Source organism: Mercenaria mercenaria, chromosome 8 (assembly GCF_021730395.1).
Source record: "Mercenaria mercenaria strain notata chromosome 8, MADL_Memer_1, whole genome shotgun sequence".
Lineage (NCBI taxonomy): Eukaryota > Metazoa > Mollusca > Bivalvia > Venerida > Veneridae > Mercenaria > Mercenaria mercenaria.
In genome coordinates this window covers 66,932,259-66,950,648 of record NC_069368.1, presented here as the reverse complement: position 1 = coordinate 66,950,648, position 18,390 = coordinate 66,932,259, and the positions used below count along the sequence as shown (strand labels likewise).

General features: G+C 33.8%; 1 protein-coding gene across 2 annotated transcripts in view; it reads right to left on the bottom strand.

Moving 5' to 3' along the window:
* Positions 1-18,390, bottom strand: part of LOC123566181 (uncharacterized) — a 44,067-nt gene that overhangs the window by 4,195 nt on the left and 21,482 nt on the right. For both annotated transcript variants that reach the window (XM_045360089.2, XM_053550107.1), the window contains exons 2-3: positions 8,406-8,538; positions 1,329-1,622 (exon numbers count right to left, since the gene is read on the bottom strand). In XM_045360089.2, the coding sequence (XP_045216024.2) occupies positions 1,329-1,622; positions 8,406-8,538 (427 nt within the window). The remainder of the gene's footprint in view (positions 1-1,328; positions 1,623-8,405; positions 8,539-18,390) is intronic.

Sequence of the window (18,390 nt, the reverse complement as noted above, 5' to 3'; positions counted from 1 at the left end):
ATTTCTAAAATTCTATCGTTCGAAATATTTTAGATCTCCTAGTATAATTTTTGCTTAACATTTTTATATTTCCCGAAATGGAAACTTCACTTCCCAATTCCGAAACAGGTATAAAATTAACATTAATTTGCACTAAAAATTGCGGGAAAGTCTTTTCATATTTGAAGTGTTTTCATATTATGTAAAACTGATATAAACAAAACTGAACAAAGTCCCTAGAAGAACGAGGTAGGAAAGCTATCATGAAGAGAAAGAAATATACAATGTATAATTTAAGTGCAATACATTTCACAAAGTTGAATAAAAATTGACTAAGACATTTAAAAAATATGAACGGTAGAAATTTAGAAAATATACCTTAGGTTAACCAATGGGGTATTTCAGTTAATGATATTATGTGTAGTCTTATGCCCCTAGCCATTTGAAATAAAAAAGTAAACATTGTTATTTTGCTTTCTAAGCAAGAACAAAGTTGCAATATTAGGAATGAGGTCTTCCGTTAGGAAAGTAGGGAAAACCCATAAATTGTTTCCTCTACCGAACTCTGGATGAGCAAAACTCTGCTATGCAGTACACTGAATGAACTTCATTTACAATAATACATTTTACAGCCACCAAATGGTGTTTCAAAACTGCTCTTAGAGACTCCTTTGGAAAGATGGAATCCAACTAAGTAAAATTATGACTCGTTTTATTCAGCCTGTTCAGTAGAAGTAACGAATATCCATCACCCGTCATCCCTCCCCATTCAACTCGAAAAAATAATAAACTCTTCGGTTAAAATAGGTATGTTCATGAAATGTAATTAATCATGCAAAACCCCTTATACCGTTTGGTACCAGCTGTAGTTCACTCTATTATAGAGAAACGTGGAACGGACTCTATAAAGTATTATAACAGCACTGAGCCAAACGTACGGCTGCCACACGACTCGGTGAGATCTAGCTGAAAGTCTTCTTTCGTGACTGGTACTAAAATCTTGAACTGTTTTCGATATAAAATTTGTAAGAAGCCCAGAAAGTAACTAAGTAATATAAAAGCGAACTCAACTTTCATTACCTTTCGTAAACAGACTCAATCAAACCGAGCAGGCTTTTATTTTTATTTGTTGCATTCTATGCTTCCATAAGATTTTTTTACAGATTTTATTAATTGGAAAGTAATGTAATATGAACTCTCTCAAGCTTTCTAGCACTAACTTAAGCGGGTTTCTATTCATTCATTAATCATCTAACATTTATATCTGCATATCTGACCTAAAAGTAAGAGCATATGCCTTACACTTATTGTAACAAGACGAGCTATTTATCAAAGCACGCGCCATTTACCTGGTTTTGCCCAGCTGAGAATTACACCTTCTTTTGCATGACGTACTATATTGTCCAAATAAATGCTCTCGAAGTCTTGTGGTATATGCTCAGCCACTTCTAAGCTCATTATCCAATCATGTAAAGGCAGCCCGTATTGTGGGAGTGTCAAGTCAAGATACTTGACACGCCCCTTGCTGGTTTTCTCGCTGAATGGAGCACCATCATATGCATCGTATCCTTTGAGGAGGCCGGTATCCAGCATAAGTTGTTTATAACGTCCAGGTCCATCTCCGAACGACGCTACGTATTTATCTGAAAGTAGATTTAATTTACTGCTCAATAACTGTTCAAAATTTGTATTCTATATTCACCGTTACCGTAACAGTGTCCGTTAAGGTAGCATAATATACGTGAAGACTAATTGCACTTTGATTTGTAATGCACAGTAGATTGTGATGCATCAATTTTGCGGATCGTAGACGGTAAATGACAGACCGATTGCCTAATAATTCTTTAAGCAATTCCTTTTCAGCTCGACTACACGAAGTGTTTTGAGAACAATCCTACACGCCATGGCATCCGCGTCCGCTTCCACACCTTGTTTAGAGTATTGATGCACTTTCAATTTATCTTTGTTATAACTTGATGGACTTGCTTCTAACTTAGTAAAAAATATATAGTTTAAATAATAAAGTTATTCCTGATCATCACCCACATGCCATAATAATCATTTGTTGCTTTATCAAAACGCCGCCAAACCATGTGTTGTAAATGTATATTGTCTACTAGCTTTAACAGCATAGAGGAAAAATAACGTTTATCTGTATTTACATGTTGCTACAAAACACTTAAAGAAATGTTCAATGCATTCTGTTCTTTTTATACTTAGTTAATGTTTTGATGCACTTTACCTCTATCTCTATTATTACAAAATGCATTTGACTCAGACTTAAACTATTGTCCAATATTGTTATCCAAATTTGAGTCATTAAACACTCAAGTGACAGCTTCGGCTTCCCTAGCTGTGCCCTATATCTGACATCGAAATTGTCGAGCGCGCTGTCTTCTGTGACAGCTCTTGTTATATAATATCCTTAACTTTTAGCTTTTTGAATCACGCGAGAAACATTTCTGCTTTTATTTTGAAACATCACTGTGATTGAAAAAAAATCTATCTTTGTATGACGAACATTAGCTTGCTATTTCCCTTGAAAAGTTGTATGATAAAGAGCAAGGATAACCAAATGTAACATTGGTCCCTTTCAGTTTGATTTCTCTGACTGTTTCGTCATAACCTTTGTCCAAGATGTTGCGGTTGGTCAAAACAAATATGTTTTTATGTGTAGGTTTCTAAATAAAAATGGTAAATCAAACCTAAATTTAGCATAGAGCCACTAAAAGAAAACCTGTCCTTAATCATTTTTCAATTCAATGAAATTAAGTACAGATATTGCTTTTGAAAACTACAAAGAAGTCAACGATAAAAACAGAGGAAGTACCAATCTACTTCTTGGACATAATTAGGGGAAGTAACTGACTAATGTTCCCCATTAAGTAGTCTTTCTCGATTATTCGTGAATTTACTTTGTTATGCAGTAGAAGATCCTGTTTATTTTGTTTGAATTAGACACAAAGTTTGCCCTTACGTCGAATTTGAATAAAAAAAAATAACAAAAGATGAGAGTTGTAGTAAAAATCTCTTTGACAACCCCAAATGTTTTATCAATACATTTTGCACACTGGACACGTGTCATGTTTGACATCATATCAACAACTTGAAAATAATATTGAACGAATAGTGCAAAACTTTTAATCTGTTTGACCGAAAGAGAAGATTTTATGCACATTTTTTCGCTAGGCAGAAATAATACTGTATGAGTCCGCAGATTGCGTTAACAACAATACCTTTACATCTCTGTACCATAGACGCCACTAAATTGTGTAAGAACCGCTGAGGCACAGCAGACTTACCAGTGTGTCCATTGTTTGTATAAACAAGAGTTTTACCACAGACCAAACTATGTTCTGTAAGAAACGCAAAATCTCAGCGACCAAGTCAGTGTGTCCAAAGTATGCAAAGATAATTCAGTTTTACAATATTGCGTTTAAATTAATAGATTTCACTAAAAAGAACTATATTTGTACTATGATTGTCGTCACTTGTTGTTTTCATGTGTTGTTTACTGTGTTCAATATTTTCTGTAAGTGTATTTGTATATTTCATTGCGCTAGGTATGCAGTTAATTAACAAAATGACTCGATGTTTGCATTTACAAACTGAATTGTTATTTAGTAAATGATGAAATAAGTTGGAAATTTTAGAAACTGATAATGTATAGATACACAGTTATTTAGCTTTTGCAGTCTACTGATAAATGATAAAATTTTCGCATGCTATTAATGTTTTAGAGTTCGACTCTAAGACATCAAAGCAGGTTAGGGATTCAATAATTCCTCTTTCAAGATCAAAAGGCATTTTTAAAGACTTGGAAGAAGCATTATTTGGAAATTTAGCACGTTTCATTCGGCAGTTAAGCGCGGCCAGAGACATAGTATTCCCCTATTATACAAGAAACTAGTCTGTACTATTAACTAACTTTTTCTATATGATTTGTTGGCAGATGAATATATACTCTCAACTTTGCTCTCTTCTATTCAGGAATATTAAAGAACCTCTCAGGTTGTTTAATATTTCAACAGTGGACATACGATAAACTTCTTCCTGGGTTCATTTAAGATGTGTGGTTGTAACTAATTGTGTCAGATGTCCCAGTTATTAAAATCACTTGATAAAAAAGCAGATACGAGAAGGTACCATAAAAATTTGAAATAGATTGAGTTTAAATGACCCCCTTTTTTTAATATGCACACTCTCTGCTATCGTTTTTAAGTACATGTGAAAATTAATTACACTAAAAAATATAGATGACCCAACGAAGCAGTGCCACCTTTTGTTCACTCTTAGACTTGCAAGGCTGACGTTATTATGCCATGTATGTCGTGTGTGTATATACACTGAAGTCTTATGGTCTGTTTTGAAGTTGCAGCTTTAATGAAGCATATGTCATTAAAAACCGTTATTTATCTGCAGACATGATCTGCTCTTTTTAGAGGCGTGCGATCTTAATGTCGTGTCGTATATATGCCATGAAACATTTTAAACCGCTGCAGCATAGAAAAATGCAAATGAGATATGATAAAAGGGATTGTGTGTGACCAAAACAATTTTTAATTTTACAAAACAAAGAGAAGTATGTTATCAGGACGAACTAACTGCCGGGGTATTTTGTTGACTCTTCTGCTTTATTATATATGTTTTGTCAGCATAAATTATTTTAAAAAGTGGTCTTACATCGTGTTTGTAAAGAGAACTTCGCATATATCTATATATGGCAAACTGTCAATGAAATTCACGGCTTTAACGAGTACATCATTGAATGACATTTATTTGTAAGATATGAATATTGTTTTTTTTTAAGATATGAATTAAAATAGCGTTATGGTTCAAGGTTTGCTTTGAAACTGAGTTTTGTTTACTTAAATGCTAACTAAACCGTTGCACAGACTGGCTTTGCGGTATGTATTCAGAACTATTTAACTACAATGATAAACATCCGTCTTTTTTGTCAGGACTCTTAAGAGATCGGTACCGGAAATCAAAAGCGATTGCCTGTATTTCATCAGTTTGTTTGTTTTAAGGTATGAATTTTGAAGCAATATAACATGAATCATGTATATATTTGTACAAATGTCCGCAACAGTTTCGTATATCATTCACTTTATGTTTTTCGTCCTTAAGCAACATTACATAAATGATAGCTTTTACTCCGTAACCAAATTAGATATAGAATGGCTATTGAATAGTTTTACGTAAAACGCATTTATATAATTCCTTTTAAAATATTAAATGTATTATCAGAGTATTTAAAGTTACTATTGGGCAAATTACACTAAATGAATATTACAATAAACTTTTAGTTGCCCCGTTGGAGAGTGTTATATTCGGTACCTAAATTAAAGAGTCGAAATCTTTATTGTGTAACTTAGGGTCGTGCGTAATTGGATCTATATTCACATTATGTGGGATGACACGTTTTAAGCTGTTTCGTAAACAGAGCACTTCTTACAATTTCTGCACAAGTCGCATACAAAAGTTAAAACCAAAGACTCATTTTTTCTATCCACCTATTAAATTGTATATCAGATATAAATTCATATGTTGCTAACGATAGAGTAACAATATCATTGATATAACAGGTGGTAACAATAAATTACATTTTTATCAACACTTACTGCCTTTGAGAACAGAGATTGGGTCTTTAAACTTGGAACCTAGTAAGTATGATTACAGCGATGTTTATCTTTAAATAAAACAATAAATAGGCATTATTTGAAGCTTTAAAGATGGCAAGTGAGAGGTCGTAGACATATTATCGCAGTCTTTGATCTTACAAATTCACTACGGTGAAAGATATTCTGAACTTGAATTTTGTCTCAATGTCCTTATTATTCATTAAAAGAAGTTTTACTGCAGATATGTGAAATGAGACCCAAAAAATCGTTGTAAGTATCTGTACAGAAAATACAAGAATACACTGATTTAAATTTGGGAATTCTATTCTTCATTTACTTTAAATGTAATTTCTGTCGTCCCACAGACAAATAAATAGGTAGAAATATAGAAAATGCTCTATCCTTTAAAGTTGAAATCAGACAAGTGCTGATTTATAATATTTATTTTCATTTAGCTCATCTACTTGTTGTGACATAAAATAAATGTAGATAGATTTCGAGGCACAAAGATATGCCTTGTCCGCACGTCTATCGGTTCGTCCGAAAGTCCATCAGTTTGATTTTGGTTTTGCATATGTAAAAGCATTCATGGTCTAGAGTCATAGGTAAGAAAGTAAGTGAAGAACCATAACTCTCTTGTGCGTTTTGTTAGAACAATGGCTACTTCTAACTTAGAAAACTGGTATTTCTTGTTTGAATATTTTGTTTAGATTACTTTTGAGTTATATCTTCTAAATCGTACAATTCTTTTTCGTCAGTAGATGTGTGTTCGAATGACCTAAGCCGTCATTCTTTTTCTACATATTGCCTAATGTCAAGTACTTACAGACGAGCGTGGATCTCACATTTAATTGGCCACATATGCAAAGAACATTTTCAGTCTCAGCCGAGTTTGATAATGACACTTTACTTGTCATTTCTATCTATATTACATGTTTAGAATTTTATGTTAAGTTTAAATTTATGTTAAGTGACTGTTCAGTATAGATGGTCAGTCTCAGTCGAGAACGAAAAATGTATTGTGAATATCGGGCCTAATATTACGCTGAAAATATGAGGACATGTACCTGATTACACCATATTGTAATCTTCCGAACTTTCTTATTTCTCTGTTAACACTATCCGGTCTATATTCAACATGGACACTAAGTGAAACTACTGATTTTCTAACTTCTCTGCCAGGGCTTGAATCAATAGCTGAGAAGGTTTAGAAGGCGCCTACACTTGTTTGGTATAACCCCATTTACATACTGACGCGACAGGACCTGGCGGTTTGCTTCCGTGATTGGCAGTTCATTTAAACCAGGGACACTCGACCGCTGCTGTTCAGTTTCGTCGGACCTTTAATAGTGCTTTGCTATTACTCTTCCTTCTTTACATGCACCGAGTAGAGGTATCTACAGTTCTATATTTTATATAAGTTTACGCAAGCAATTCTGCGTTTTACAAGTGGTAACTTTTGCTAAGAGTAGAGTGTTCTGACATTGATTGATCTTATTACCACTGCCTGAAAAGGGCTAAATGTAATGTTGTAAGGACCTGTTGCCCAACCCGTTTCCTTTCAATTTATTGTAATTTTATGTATCTATTTGCATATGTAAGCCTTACAATATGTTACTTTGTAACATAATTTGTGTTAGGAATGACAAACTGTTCGGGTCCTGGCCATGGGTGTCTTTGTCAATTATTCTAAGCGATTCACAACTGCGTACCTGTATCTCTTTGTTAAGCCTTTATTGTCTGTTATTTCTTCACAGGATAGATGTGATTTTATGTCAGTTGTAATCTTTCACACATTGTGGCATGGCTATTTTTGTTACAGTTTTTGTGTATTTAGATCCTCAGTCTCTACCAGCTGAATGTCCCTACACGTAATTTTCATTTTAAGTAAAAATAATTAGAAATTATGGAATCCTGTTCGTGCTACTTTAATTCTCGCCTCACCAACACGCGACAGTGCGATAATTATCGCATCTTCGCCTTGTCAAAACATATGAGCCGCACCATGAGAAAACGAACATAGAACATTTGCGACCGGCAGTCTGGTCAAGATCCATACTGTTTGCTTTCAAACCCCATTGCAATAAGAGAAACCGTAAGCGAACAGTATGGATCCTGACCAGCCTGCGCAGATGCACTATGCACTTATGTTGGATTTCTCATGGTGCGGCTCATATATACATGCGTTATATATATACATGATTTAACAATTCTCGCAGAGTTTTTGTGTCGATAATTATCGTCTCAATTGTCGCATGTCTTTCTTAATTCTCTCATTCATCGGGAAATTGAAACTCCGCTGAAATAATGTTAGATAGTTGCGAAAATTAGTATTGTTGCATTATCGCACTGTCGCTTGGGATAAAATTTCTGGAAAATTGATTGATACTATTCTTCCTGGGTAGTATGTATCAATACACCAATCAAATTTCTAATGACAGTACCTGCCCTTTTAAACGGTGTAATATAAATTTTCAACCAGGGCGCTATAGTAAGAAATAACCCCTAACACCGAGAGACACTGCGACAATGCGATGTTATACTAATTCTTGCAACGATATATCATTATTTCAGCGGAATTTTAATTTCCCGATGCGAGAACTAAGAAAGATATGCGAAAATTAAGACGATAATTATCGCCCTGAAAACCTCGCGAGGATTGTAAAATCTCGCATGTATATACGTTTTAGGACAGGGCGATAATGCGATAATTATCGCATTGTCGCGTCTTGGTGAAGCGGAAATTAAAGTGACACCACTAAGATTTCGTAAGAAATTGGACAGAGAACGTCATAGCCTTACATTTGAGAAAATTTGCCAATACTGGAACTAATTTTCTATCAGTATTATGTTCCCCCGAGTTTTCTACACTAATTTGAGCACACCATCCACCTGTAGAAGATACCTTTTGCTTCACATTTTTCTGTGTTGCCTCCTGAAAAATAAATATAATATAAGTGACCTATTAAATTTTATCTATATTCTATAAAACTCTTTGTTTACTTCAAACCTGATATTTCAAAATTACAAAATTTCCTTTGTTTGTCCGACGATTAATAACAACCTACACAGATAAGAAACAGCTCACAAGATATTAATACATAGTAATAATAGATGATGGTTGAAGAAATGGTCATGAAACCTGTATCAAAAGTCATACACCTAGTCAGTTTTACTCCAAGGGTCATGATTTGAACAAACTTGATAGTTGACCATTAGACAATTCTAAAAACCAAATATCTAGGGTCTGTGCCTTATGGTTCTCAACAAGAAGAGTGTTGAAGATATTTTCTATATAAGTCAAAATAAAACAAGGGACCCTCTGGGCGTGGCCTATATTGACCCAAGGGTCATGATTTGAACAATCTTGGTAGAGAACCACAAGAACATGCCACATACTAAATATCTAAGCTCTTGGCCTTATGGTTTAAGAAAATATTTTTAAGGTTTTTCCCTATACAAACCTACTTAAAACATGTGCCCACCCCACCATGTGTAGGGCCATTTTACACCCAGGGGCATAATTCTAACAATCTTGGTACATGATGTTACATACCAATCTCAAAGCCCTAAGCCATGTGGTTTTGTACAAGAATATTTTCAAAGTTATATATAAGTTTACATAAATCACGTGACCCCAAGGGCGGTGCCATATTTGAACAATCTTAGTAGATAACCTCTAGATTATGCTACTTACCAAATATCAAAGCCCTATGCCCTTTGGGTTTCGACAAGACGATTTTCCAAGTTTTTCCCTATATAGGTCCACATAAACGATGTGATCCCGAGGGCGGGGCCATATTTGACCCAGTGGAATAATATGAATAAACTTGGTAGAAGACCACTAGGTGATACTACATAGCAAATATGAAAGCCCTAAGACCTTCGGTTTTCGACAAGAGTTTTGTATGGAATTCAATTATTTGAACAATTATTAAAGAAAACCATGGAAGAAACATCCCGGTGAAGTTTCATCAAAATTGTCCTTTTGTTTAGGAGGACATGTATTTTAAAGAAAGTGTGTACGGACGACGGACGAATGGACGGACGGATAATAGCTCACCACGAGCACTTTGTGCTCTGGTGAGCTAAAGCAAAAATATAAACGACAATGACTATGTGACTAGAGGAAATATATCACTGATAAAATTGCAAAGACAATGCTTACATTTTTCCTTGTTCTTTGTATGATTAAAGCATGAATCGTTCAAGTCGTTTTTGTCGATTGTTCACTGACATAACAAGTAGAAAGTAACTCATATAATATTTGAATACTTATTACCATTTTGCATTTTGTATTTGCCATCATCAATGAATGGCAATGATTAGCCTTGTGTATCATGAGGAATTCATGTTTGTTTGTTCCTGATTAATAAGAAGCTGTATAGTTTTAATGACATGCAATAAGGAAGGTCTGTACTATTTACCAAGTGATCACCTATGATCATTGTATGGATTTTATTATTGTACCATACCACATGAATGTCTAGCTTGTTGTAAATGTCTGCGATCTTTCATTCAAAAGTGTACAACACTGTGGTATTCGCTAAACTTTACTGTAGGTAGGCCGCATGCAGTGTGACAGGAAAGGCCGTACCGGCGACAGTAACCATCAGAACAAATCAACGCCCTTTACAATATTTACAAATTTATTTACATAAGATGATTATTTACAATGAATAGATGATATGAAAAAAAAAAAAAAAAAAAAAAAACTGATTATAAGAAAAAAAACTAAAAGTTCAGTATCACCAGATACAAAGTTCGTATAGTTCCATTCTAATGTGACGTGGTACAGTTCTTTAATTTAATTGCGAACTTTAAGTAGCACAAACAATATATGACAACATATCTTCTAATCCAGTCCCTTTAAACCGTGAATACGTTAATTCCGTATTGGCTCCCTATGGTGGTAGGTGATTGCATCCCTGAGCTGACTTCAGAGGATAACAAAAATCATCGTCTTTGCGGTTTACGGTACAACCATGGGACGAAAGCTCTGCGCTGGGAATATCACATCCAGGCGAGTGAAGACAAGTGAACCTCGGGCATTGTACTTCCGGGTTATGACATCACCAGGTAAATTCGTCTGGCGGAAGAAGCTAAAATATATAACAAATGGTAAGCACCATAGCAAAACAAATAAGTCAGGGCATAAAACTGCTCCTTTGGGTACACCATACCTCTGTAGGCTCCCATAAATAATACGTGCTACTTATACAAAATATATGTGCTACTAAGTTCATGCGTCACATGATTAAAATACGTCACTTATTACTTCCATTATTACAAAGATTACTTACTTAAAAGTTAAAGTATGAATAAGATATGAAAAGTATATGATGAAACATTATAGATACGGACATGATATACTGCAGCTATTATTTACAACTACAAATTAACAAAATTCAATATAAATCAAACGTTATATCATAGTTGGTATCGATATAATATCTAATGCCATACACTACAACGGACATTAATTAGATGTGCTATAGACTGGCACACAATTACAAATTACAATAATATATACATATATGGTACTAGACATGCCATATAGATTTATACATAACAATACAATGCAGTAATGTCGTTCCATAATTAACAAAATGTTTGACATAAGTTTTTGAAACAGTGCTTTACAATTATCACGATACAAAATTTCAGTATAAATCTTACATCTTATATAAGCGAAATGTTTAGACTCCTCTTTCTAAATAATTTACAAAAGTCTGAAAAATTTAATAAATTATCCTGATATACCGAAACTAGCAAAAATCACATGCCGAAAAGTAAATGTTACAGAATTCTGTATAAAGAAGAAAAATTTACCAAATAAAAATCGTAATGCAAAAGAACATACAAAAATCTAACAAATAAATTTTTTACCTCGATCGAGCATAAATTTCTAGCAAGAAAATAATTCAGACATAGATTTGTCTATAATGTCGGAAGGTGGTGTGCGCAAAGCATATCTAGTCCAGTCGATTTAAAGGGTAATGTCCCACCAAATACTAAATTTCATGGGATTCACGGCCTATGCGTGAACTCTTACTATTTCTATTTTCACGAGATTCACGATATAGCCGGGGAATCTAACTACTTTGGCGCGGAATTAAATTGACAATTTGAGGCCCATTATAGTGGTTTTGGGGATAAAAACATAAATTACTGAAGTTTATAAAATATCAACTTTCTTATTACTGAACCGAATTTAATGAAATTTACATGGAAATTTTAAGTTATGAAGTACAGAAAAACATTAGAGGTATTTTATGCGTGAAATCTAACATTTACCTCAATAACTCAAAAAATTACGAAAAGATGATGCAATACCTGCATTTACAATACAGATAAAATAAGGCCTGTATGTCAATTTGTGACATGCAGACTCAAAAACACATGATGTGTTTCCATATAGCGGGAAAATGATTGAATGAAATGCCCTTTTTTGGTATAACATAGATTAATTGAGTAGAATTACAAGTCAAAAATCTCAAACGATTTCACCATTAATACGGATCTTCAGGAGAATGTTAACGACGTCGTCGTCAGGCAATGACGTTATCAATAATGACGTCGCTTATGTAAATGATAAATATTTTAAAACTGTTGTTTGCATCATTGAAAAATATAAAATATGAAATAATGCATAAATTCCGTAATTAAAGATATTTATCATTTACATAAGCGCCTACAGATCATGTTAGAAACACGTTTCTTAGGAAACATTCTCAGAAAGTATATATGAATATAAAATTGGTTCAGATCCAAACCAACCTTGCACTCCATCTGACGTGTTTTCTGTAGTTTCAAATTCACTACACGAGATAAGTTATTTCTCTGTTGAACGAGGTTTGCGATGATTGAATACTGTTATTTTCCCTACCTGTTTTTTGTTTTGTTCTTTTTTTCCAAATTTTATATCATGGATCGAACTACTATGCTATCGTATCAAAACAGTCGGACTCCAAATAGCATTACTACCGTTATTAACAATAAAACAATCGCGTGTAATCTAGTAAATCCCAACTTTTTTGTTTAAATAGTCCACTTTAATACTATGTTAAGTTCTGCTTCTGTTATACATTTGCGAATTAAGTCGAAGTTGACTGTGGACACATAGGACGATCGATATTTCAAGGGGGACATCTCAACATTTAAATAATATTATGTGCAGACGATTGCATGCTCATAATAATGATTAGGTCTGTCTTATTATCCCTTGCCGAAGGCGAAGGGATATTGTTTTTGCGTTGTCCGTCCGGACGTTCTTGCTTCCGTGAGCCCGTGCGTCCGTGCGTCCGTCTGTCTGTCCGAAATTGAAAATGCTTATGATTCAAAAAGTGTTTAAACTAAAATTACCAAACTTCAAATATTTGTAAATAGGCACACGACCATTTGCTCATCCGTAGAAATGTCCCAACTTGACCTTGTAAAGACAGATTTTCCCCCGTGATTTGGTTGGAAAAAAAATCAAACGCTTATAAGTCAAAAAGTCTTTCAGGTAGAAGGTAGAATAACCAAACCTTACAAAATTATTTTTAGCACTTGACATTTGCTCACGCATAATATTATCCGCCTTGACCAAGGCAAAGCAGATATTTTCCACTTGATGTGTTTGGAAAAAACTGAAAATGCTTATGATTCAAAACGTATTTCAGCTAGAATCACTAAGTCTCACATAATTATTAAATAGCATATGATCTTTGCACATAGTATTATACCTTTCTACCTGGAAAAAAAGCAGAGTATTTCTCCTCACACTAGTGTGCTAGTGTGATCGCCCAGTGTATCATCCGTGGTCTCGTCCGACGCAAACAGTCTTCGCTTTGAACACTCTGAAGATAACAATAATGGCCCAATCGTTTGCGACTTGGTCAGAATCATTGTCTTAACAAAATGTCGGACAACATATATTAAATCCCAGATAACACTCTTTCTACATTTATAAAGATTATACAGAGAAATGTTTTTGCTAATATACATGTATAAAATATGACATCTGGTGTGTTAGGAACTTTTTTCTATGATTCATTTACTGTCCTACCTTTTAATGTTAGATGACTAAGTTTTAAACTTGACCTAGAATTGATTGTGACAAATATTATGAATGTGTTTCATATAAATCAGGTCAACAATTTAGTCTCTATGATGTTTAGTTTAAACATATTTTATTTCAGTAATTATTAAATCCCAGATAACACTCTTTCTACATTTATAAAGATTATACAGAGAAATGTTTTTGCTAATATACATGTATAAAATATGACATCTGGTGTGTTAGGAACTTTTTTCTATGATTCATTTACTGTCCTACCTTTTAATGTTAGATGACTAAATTTTAAACTTGACCTAGAATTGATTGTGACAAATATTATGAATGTGTTTCATATAAATCAGGTCAACAATTTAGCCTCTATGATGTTTAGTTTAAACATATTTTATTTCAGTAATTCATGAAACATTTACAAACTATTATTAAGGAATTGGACAGAAAGCTGTAACAGCTTACGGTTCAATCGTGTTTACAAGGCTGTTCTGTTATTTGGCTTAATGACCTAGATTTTCACCCCGTTTCAAAGTCAACCTATATTTAATAAAGGCATTATTCCGACCGTGTTCTGTCCAGTTGTAAATATTGCCTCTACAGTATTAACAATGTTTTATTTTCTATGATACAGCCTCATGATCCCGTTATTAATCACAGATAATCCAATTCCAAACTATATCTAGACTTTATAATGTCAAAAATTCAAATCAGGTTTAATAAAGGTCGAACAAATATCATGGCCTCTAGTGTGTTAACGATGTTTTCTATAATTTCATCTAATGAACTTCATGTAGAAGAACTGACGAAGCCAAATCTACATCCCCACAGCATAGTATTGGCATAATAAGCCAGGAATATCACCGTTTACGCATTTTCCTACAACACATAATATGATAAAGTAATGTTGATATGGTTCTCGTGAAAAATCGATCGTCATAGAAGTTCACACTCCACTTCGTCTTAATTCACAAATGTCTTATACAGACACACTTGCAAGACGCGATATGACATATAGCATCAGTATTATATGAATTCGTAGATTAACATGTTCTTAGACTTAACATCTAAGTATCTTAGAACCTAATTCTGTAGCGTTAGAAGTAAATTTTACCACCAATCATACATTTGTTTTCGTATGTTAACCGGGAAAAGATTTGTGATAAATAAACTGTACGCTATTATTGCCGTGCGTTTTAAATAATAATAAAAAATCCTATCACCAAAATATAGACGTGCATGCATTTATATAGCATATGGTTGATATTCAATATGACCACTTTACTGAACCTGCTGATAAGATTCTGTTATCAGTTCAAAATCGCAGACAGCGCATACATTGACTTGTGATCCTATTAAAGCGCTCCCTCATGCATTGCTTATGTTTTGGAATAATTATGTTACGTAACATGGCAGCATTTTCGTCGAAAAACTTTCCCACCCAGCCAGTTGTGTCCCAATTCCCATCCATATTCGTTATGCTATACATCTCTTACATTAATATTTCGATTGAATCAGAAGAGGACGTGGTGGCCCAATGTTCAACCGAAGATAGAAAATTGTGAACACTTGTGCATCATTTCATACAAAGGACAGCAACTATCCATGTTCATTAATGAACTAAAATACATTAACATGTTAAAGTGGTGACAAGTTGACTAACATTGTTAGCATTGTTGTTGTAGATATTGTTTCAATATGTGGAACCGTGATTGTGTGTGTGACTGAAATAATTTGTACGCTGATGTGTATGTTGACATTGAAGGTAGAATTTGTGAAATGTTTTAGACCAGTTATTTAAAGACCAATTTAAAAAAGTACATTTTGTCACTTACAAATACAATAGTATATATTGTTTACTGTTGAACTTTAACTATATATTAGCGGATGTAATAATTGATGATTGGAGCAAACATTTCCGTTTTAGTTCAGTACAAGGATTTGGAATGTAGCAAAAAGTCTGCAGTTTGTCTTTTGAATTTAAGATTGTTCCAATAATAAGTATAGTGGAATGATAAGCAATTATGTGTTCATTTGAAGTTACATTGTACTTCTATGTAAGGTTTTTATGACCTATATGCAGATTGAAAGAAAATGTTTCGATTGATTTTTCACTTTTTATTGATAACTGAGGTTTCAATATATAGTGTAAGGGAATAGACCAAAGTTTTTATGTTGGTATTTTTTCTCCTGTAACTTGATCACAATGATTGTAGATATTGTAAGATCATGGTAGAATCTTGATCAAAATAAAAGAAACTGAAAAAAAAAATATTTCAATTGAATCAATGATAATATTTGATTCCGCAGCATGATTTCCCAAGGTCTTTCGGATATTCTCCAGTTGTTTACGCTTTTTCGTGATGTTTTTAATCTGACCTTCAGCGTGTTCTAAACAAAGCAAACTTTCGGTTATTCAACAAACTGACGGTATTGACCAAAAAGTTTTAAATATGCTTATTTAACTATTGACATTAGCCGCGGATTTTGCATTTTTTAAAGAAAACATTTTAAATGCAGTTTTTGTTTTCTTTTAAAAACAAAATTGCGTCGTGTTGATTTCACGAACCTAATCACCAATATTCGATATCAATGTGCCTAAGTGTTCATGGTAATTTAGCGGATGCATCATATGTTACACGGTAGCCTATATAAATCCGAATTTCAACATGAATTATTGGTCTTATTTTAACATGTAAGCATGTAATAAACAGAAATGTCGTTGATCTTCACCAATCATCATAAAATAAATAGAAAATTTGTTTTGTTTTCAGTGAGATATCGATAGGTGAGACAATTCTGATATTTTCACTCAGGCTACGCCTGTGTTTTATCTGTGAGATATAATCCATATCACTCACTGCATATCACTCACTGTAAATGATATAGTTTTGCCGATCTACTTGCACCGTGTGTATAAATTTTAAATTATTTGCTTAAAACATGATGAAAATTGTAGTCGCACTTTGTTCTTTATAGTATATTTCTCGATTCAAATTATTTTAGTTAAAAAGTTTTTCATTTATATATAATAATTATAAAATATAAACATTGTGTCTTAACTATAACTGTAAACCCTTCACTTATCCATGTAGTTTACATCAGTATACTAGTTAATTGCTGACGTTAAAACCTCCATTCATTCATTTAGTTTTCCTCCGTATACTAGTTTAACGCTGACGGTTAATTGTTCACTCATTCATATGCATTAGCGGTGCTACGAATCGCAATTTAACGAAATACCGGTATAATTCTGTCTTTCTTATTTCTATGTTACAAAGTCGCGATTTTACGAAAATGCAATTTTACAAAAAATGCGCTATTACGAATGTCTTGTTATGCCCTTACAGCCTGTTTTCGACTGGTTTGAGATGCAATTTTACGAATACTTGTATCGGCTGAGTTTTCACACCTTCCATTCAAGTCCGGGTCGTCACGGTGAAGCGAGAAAATGCTTTATGGTGGAAAGTGTAGCTATCCATTAACTGGGTACATACAGTTATTAAAGTGTGGAAACCTAAAAATTAGAGTCTAAATGCAAACCGCATGCGCTGTACACTATAAAACAAATTATTTGACGTTAGAGTGATTGATCTTTTCTCCAATAAATGGATTTGATGGCACACCAGTCACACTTGCTGCGATATCTATACGTCTCATACAGTCACATCATAAAGAAGATAAGAATAAATATTAAAGTCCTGATCGTATGTACATTGTAATTTTTATATTCCGAGCACTTCAGTGAAGGGTCCTGATCGTCTAGAAGGATAGCTGAATCGTAATAAGCAATTTACGCGTTCCTTGCAATCCAGTGTTGGGCCCGGGTCAGCAAATTATTTTGATTATAATGTGTCTATTATTGTACAAATTCAAATGTGACAGAATTGTTCATTCGCGGATGTATGGCGCCAAATGGTATTTCGTCACGCTCCTTTGTTTATACACGCCTGGACCGGAAATTGCGAGACGTCTTTCGGAATAGTTCTATTAGAGCGCGTATGATGGCAGCGAATTGCCAACTCAGTGTGTGTGTAAGTTAATTAAGACAGTTGTGTTATGTGACATTTCGATTTATTCGTGTTTTCAAGTAAAATATTTGATCAAATTTGAAAGCGCAATTTCTCGATGATTATATGCCGCTAAATGTCAATTCGACGTGACTTCAATATACTATTGTTGTGATGATTTAATCATTGTTTAAACATATCAGATGAGCGGTTATACGCCGGGCGTAATCATTTCACGAGGGCGTAGCTCGAGAGAATTATTTCGTACGACGTTTAACAGCAGGAGTGTACATATAGTGTTAAAACAGGGTTTTGCTACAAATTATGTTGATTATAATACGTCTTTTATTGTAAAAATTAGTTCAAATGTGATATAATTGTTTATTTGCGAATGTATGGCGCCAAATGGTAGTTCATCACGCTCCTTCGTTTAAACACGTCTGGACCGGAAATTGCAAAACGTCTTGCGGAATAGTTCAGTTAGAGCGCTTATGATGGCAGCGAATTGCCAACTCAGTATGTGTGTGTAAATTAATCAAGATATTTGTGTTATGTGACGTTTCGTTTTAAACGTGTTTTTAAGTAAAATATTAGATCAAATTTGAAAGCGCAATTTCTTGATGATTATATGCCGCTAAATGTCAATTCTACGTGACTTCAATATACTATTGCTGTGATGATTTAATCGTTGTTTAAACATATCAGAATTAAGAAATAATTTATAGCA